Source organism: Quercus lobata, chromosome 6 (assembly GCF_001633185.2).
Source record: "Quercus lobata isolate SW786 chromosome 6, ValleyOak3.0 Primary Assembly, whole genome shotgun sequence".
Classification (NCBI taxonomy): Eukaryota; Viridiplantae; Streptophyta; class Magnoliopsida; order Fagales; family Fagaceae; genus Quercus; species Quercus lobata.
In genome coordinates this window covers 49554579-49560578 of record NC_044909.1, presented here as the reverse complement: position 1 = coordinate 49560578, position 6000 = coordinate 49554579, and the positions used below count along the sequence as shown (strand labels likewise).

The 6000-nt window shown below is 34.3% G+C and overlaps 1 protein-coding gene across 1 annotated transcript; it reads right to left on the bottom strand.

The window, feature by feature from the left end:
* Positions 1 to 294: 294 nt before the first annotated feature.
* Positions 295 to 3746, bottom strand: LOC115995153 (annexin D2). Its single transcript, XM_031119604.1, has 5 exons — positions 3463 to 3746; positions 2970 to 3115; positions 2051 to 2269; positions 1410 to 1622; positions 295 to 826 (listed from the first exon to the last, which is right to left on the bottom strand). Exons 1-5 carry the CDS (start codon positions 3536 to 3538, stop codon positions 530 to 532), a joined length of 951 nt encoding a protein of 316 aa, XP_030975464.1. The 5' UTR covers positions 3539 to 3746; the 3' UTR covers positions 295 to 529.
* Between the last annotated feature and the right edge of the window lie 2254 nt (positions 3747 to 6000).

Sequence of the window (6000 nt, the reverse complement as noted above, 5' to 3'; positions counted from 1 at the left end):
TTATGCTAACTTCATAAATTTTTACAATCTTTTTTGCAATCATTAGAATAATGTTAGGTACACAAAACCAACACCACTTTTATTAGTATCATTCACATGTAATCTAACCTGTTGTGATTGTGAAAAGCTGTACCTTTATACTTATCGTTTGTTGGTAAATTACATCCAAAGTTGTTTGAGAATTACTAGTAGTATTAGATCCAAAGTTATGAGCTTGTTGTGGTTACTCAGTCAATGGCATATATGATATATATCATCAAAATAAAATGTATTAAAAAAAAAAAACCAACAAAATACAAAACACTTAAACACCACTATATAAAACAGAACCAGTATGTGCATCTGAATTAGCATGACAAACAGTGAACAGAGCCCACAGGGAACCATAAGAACACACATCCAAAGCAAAGACAACTTATCACACTCAACATAAATAATGTTCATATAGAACATAACAAGAGACACATCCAAAGAAAAAAGAACTTATAGCGAATAACATAGATTATTAACTCAAACCAGCAGGCATTTCTCATGCATCCCCATGTCCAATCAGTGCAAGAAGCATTTTCTCATAGTCTCCAGAAGTGTCGCTGTCAATTGCACGTTCCAGAGGAACGCTATTCCTCCGATGGTATTCTTCTTTAATTCGTTGCATGTCAACCTCAGCTCGAGTTGTGACTACTCTTGTAAGAGCCCATTCATCTGTCCCCAACTTGTTGATTGCCAGACGCAAAACCTTCTCGAAATATTTCTCAGGGCAGGTCAAGCACTTAATTGTTGCTCTTAGTAATTTGAGGTACTCATCTTCAGGATCAGTCTTCAAATCCTGCAAAAAGGATACCAATTATCAGTTTTAATAGCATCATATTATTACCAGAAAAGAGATATTCAACAGGTCACAATAATATTTACATTTAACTTTAATCACTATAGGCATGCCAAATGAATGAGCCTGGCTCAAATGGAACTTCATCCTTCTATAACAATAGATACTGGGTTAAGTCGAGGGTTCAAAACCACTAAACTATAATTGCCAAAGACATATATAGTAATCGAGTCACAATTGCATGAATGCTACTTAGGCCATCTCATAACAAGTATCACCACAGCCACCAGAATGGTTTTTAAATCTTCTGCTAAAAATAATAACATCTAAACGGCCTACTTAATCTTTTAGACACCATAAAAATATGAAATTCATAAAATATTATTTAATACAGTGCTTCAATCAAGAACTTTTTCTAGAGTTTCCTCTAAGTACACCCTTATAGGCAACCAAAATGAAAATAATAGACATTTAATCAATTAACTTATATCTCTAAAATTTTGAAAAAAAAGATTTGATAAATGAGCGTGACCTTGGGAACAATTCTAGTCACAGAACATATATCATAGCATATGCTAATTACCTTATTGATGGCATTTCCAAATGCGTTGTTGTAGTGATTGAGTGTCGCATTGATCTGTGATTTACTCCTTGTAGTTAGAATTCTAATGATCTCTTCATCATTGAAAGCTTTGTCTGAGATCTTCTCATGAAGTATCTTAGCCTCTGATTTTGCCAATGTCATGTTCACCTCATCCCCCTCGTATCGGAATGAGGTCACAAGAGGAACCAAAAGCTGTCAGGGAACCAGAACTAATCTATTAGCCAATGCATATTTTGCAAGCAGAGCAAAGAAAGATGAGAACTTTTCTTGGCAGAAAAACTGAAAAACAAGTAAGATGTACAATTCATTTTAACCTCACTTTTTTAGTACTTTATAATAACTGATACCAATACCTTCTCCAAGGAATAATATCATCCATTGAATCTCCGAAAGATGCACTACCTATTATTTGCAAATTTACTAATACTGAGAGACATTGTATTTATTTGTACTCACAAACATCACCAATGTACAAAACATTCATTTGTCCAATCAATGTCTTCATTTTCTCTTAGTTTTTAACCGGCTAAGGAAGTTGCTACATCTTTTTATAAAAATAAACTTTGTTTCTCACAAACTTAAATCTAATTACTTATGACTTAAGGAGTTTTAGGCTGTACCTTGCGAAAATCTCCAGATGTATGATATGCAACATCTTCTTCAAGGGATCTCTTAAAACGAGCATGATAAGCCTGCCTTACCACAAAGAGGTCATGTGAAGACCTAGTACAAGCTATTTCCATGACAATCCAGTTGTTTGAGGTCAACCTTTTTGTAGCCTCATTAGCCAAAAAAGCATCACGCTCAGCAGGATCCAACACCCACAGCAGCACAGTTCGCTATTTGATATTGATGCAAACAAAATGGACAATAAACAAGCATTACCATTAGCCTCTTAATTATGGCGCTAACGCAATCATTTCATAACTTCCCCTCCTACCCTAAAAATCATTTCACAAGAATCACAACATTTTAGTGTGTTTGGATGAACTTTTCATTTATGGCTTATTTTGTTTAAGAATAAGCTGCGCAAAAGCACAATTGTATCTAGAAAAATGTGAGATTTCAAACGGCTACACATAAGCTAGTAGTGAAAATAAGTTGACATTTTAAGCATAAATAAACAAAACTAGTATGTAAGCTGGCCTTTTAAGCTAAAACAAACCGAATGAGTTCGTTTGTTACGGCTTAGTGTCTATTTGCTGGTAGCTTATTTTTTTATCTTATTTGGTTATATACAACTTTTTTTTAATAGGTAAGAATAATTTTATTAAAATGAGACTACTTAATGAAAAATAACACAAAGTAGCCTAAAGAATTACAAATAGAAAAGTATTTACATATGAATCGACTCTAAAAATAATACATTCTACTTTTTAAAGCCATAGTTTTTCTAAGTACTACTTTAATCTACTCTCAGCAATTATGCTCATCAAAATGCACACTTTAATTTATAAATTAGCCCAACTTATTTCATAGGTACAAGTTTTCAAAGCTTCAATTTTTATTATAAATAAATGAGTTAGTGAAAAAGCAAACCTCAAAGTCACTAGAGAGTTCTTTGTCAAGATCTTTAAGAAGATCTTCCCCATAAGTCTGAGCATAGGTCTCCCTAATTATCTTTCTCTGAGCTGCATTCCTGTGTGCCAATATCGATATGATCAATGCCTCATTCGTTCCCCATCCTGAATAGATCAACATTATCAATCAAAATCCATGCTAAATTGGATTATATATAATCAGATCAGAATAAAAAATCAAGGATTTATGAAGTTATGATTGAATAACATAAAATCTCTAATCTTAATTAACATAAAGACCATAAAATCATTAGCACATTACCAGATTGGAATTGGAAAACTTAAATGTGATCATAAAACAGACAATTCAGTTTAAAGCACAGATCAAACATAGGTGTGATCAAAACGATCTGAGACAATTAGAACAAAATGCAAGAAATGACATTATAAGAGTAATATCAGAATTAGTAGATAACAAAAAGATTGATTAGAGGTTGAAACAGACAGAGAACCTTGGAAAGCCTTTCGGAGTTGCTCAGCATCCTCGGCCGGTGAAGGAACCAATGCTGGTACTTTAACAGATGCCATTGCTGTCTTTCTCTTGCAGTGTTTGTGTTTGTGCAATTGAAAAGATTATGTGAGCTTGGCCTTTTATATGGCAATGAAATGAAGAGCCATTATAGGAATAATTTTTATATAAATGTTACCTTGATTTACTTTTTGCGGCAAGGAATTAAAAGTGTGAGCGTGAATACCTACTTGTTTATTAGACTAAATGCCACGTAATAGTAAGCAACAGTATAAGGAAAACAGCTCATGATTTTAAACTACATCATTGCAAATTCATGCCTTGCTTACGGTTGAATTTAAATTTGAATCTTATCCTATCTGTCAGACTGGGAAAGTTCTGGGATAGTTCTGGGAAGGTTCTAGATCTCTATGGCCTGATATGAAAATTATTAAGTACTCTCGGAATTTCATAAATGTGTACTTTTCCTCTCACATGAATAGTGGGTTCCACCATGAATTTAATTAGTGGGACCCACCATTCATATGAGAGAATGAAGTATATATTTATGGTACTCTGGAAATACACAATAATTTTCCGCCCTCTGATACTATTATCTGCTTCTCTTAAGGGACAAAATTCACATGATCTAAGAATGTCTTGATTCTCGAGCCTAAACTCTTTTTTTTTTTTGCTCTTGAGCCTAAACTTATGTTAAGGTTTAAGGAATTTTTTTTTTTTTTTTTATTTATGAGAAATACGTGAGCTTTATAATATGAGGAAAGATACAAAGTATCTTGAATCACTAAGGACTCAATAAAAGATTGAGTTTCTTCTATCCAAATTACAAAGTTATAATTTACGATTCTAGTTTTGGTGTCTAAGAGTCCGTTTGAATACCATTTATTTTGCTGAAAACTGAAAATACTGTAACAAAATAATTTTTAAATGTGTAAATAGTGTCGTGAGACCCATTTTTAATTTTTTTTTCTGAATAAAGTACTTATGGGTCCCATGAGCAATGCATGGGGCCCACTGAACCGTGCATAGTGTCTTCTGAAACGCATGCATCAAAAAAAAAAAAAAAAAAAAAGGAAATGCCAGACGCAAGACGTAAACGCTAGGGCTGTCCAGATCAACCCGCCACCAGCCCCACCCGCTCGGACCTGACCCGGAACCACCCGATCCGACTGCTCTGGCGGTCAAACTCGAGTCCTGACTCCAAAAACCCAACGTCGGCAGGTCGGTTTCGGATCTCTTCCTCTAAAACCTGTGAAACTCAACCCGCCTGAAGACCATAAAATCTGGCCATTTTTTCCAGATTCTGACCCATTTTTCACTTAAATCCGTCGATTTCTGGCATAATAAACACCGGATCTGGCCGGACCAGTGATTTCTCATCAAGATTTGGCAAAAATCTCGTCGAATCCGACGAGATCTCATCGGATCTTGGATGGATCTAGCAAGATCTCGTCGCGTTTCCTTGGACACCGGTGAATATCAGGTTTACCCGAAACTGACGACCTCCATCCGACAACTCGAACCAACGAACCCGTTACTATAATGGGTCGGTTGCGGGTTGAAAAATAGCCCACCCGAAATGTAACGGGTCGGTTACGGGTTGGGCAAAAACCCAACCCGTGGACAGCCCTAGTAGACGCTATCCAAAAGCATACTAAGAGCAACTGCATCAAAGGTTGTAAAATTTTGCAAAATACAAAAAGTGGTTAATTTTACATATTTTGGCCCAAAAAAATACTCACATCAATACTTATAAAATTGTGCATATATATAAAAACGCTCAATTACCGTGCATATATGACGGTTACTGTAACTTTACATTTAATATTTTACTATTTGTTTCTCTCTCCTTCACCTCACTCTCTCTTTTGCATCATTGAAGGAAATAATAAAAATATGTAAAAGAATGAATATTTTATTAAATAAATATTTATAATAGATAAATTAATGTGGATGTTTTGTAAAAGTGGATGTGTAAAATAGAAAAAGTATATTTTTTTAACAAAATAGACAGAAATTTTACACCCTTTGATGCAGTTGCTCTAAGCTTGTGGTTTAAGGCTTATTCTAGAATTTAACAACTTAATAGGAGCCCAATATTTGAGTAACACAAAGCTCACCCAAGTTTGGGTTTAAGAATTTGGCAAAATGTCTTCATCTTGCCCAAGAGATGATTTTTTTTTTTCATCTTGCCCAAGAGATGATTTTTTTTTTTTAATCATGTCATGCCCCATCCAATATGTATAATTTTAATTTTTTTTATGTACTATCATATTACCATCTCTTTCTTTTCTGCTCAAAAAAAAAATCTCTTTCTTTAGTACCTTATTGTTTGCCCCTTCCCATTCTATATTATCTCGTTCACTCTTTTTTTTTTTTATAGATAAAAGGTAAAAAAATAAAAACTATCTCGCTCACTCTTTGCCCCATTGGTGTTGTAGTCAAATAATAAAATGCATCCTTCCGAACCTCACCCAAGTTTTATGGGTTCAAAGAAAAGGTAGAATGCATTTGTCTCACC

Excerpts from the sequence above, each read along its gene's own strand:
- LOC115995153 (XM_031119604.1), bottom strand. The coding sequence starts at position 3,538 with ATGGCATCTGTTAAAGTACCAGCATTGGTTCCTTCACCGGCCGAGGAT. Across the intron at positions 3,116-3,462 it reads ACTCCGAAAGGCTTTCCAAG|GATGGGGAACGAATGAGGCA; the intron begins GTTCTCTGTCTG and ends TGATCTATTCAG. Across the intron at positions 1,623-2,050 it reads CATCTGGAGATTTTCGCAAG|CTTTTGGTTCCTCTTGTGAC; the intron begins GTACAGCCTAAA and ends GTTCCCTGACAG.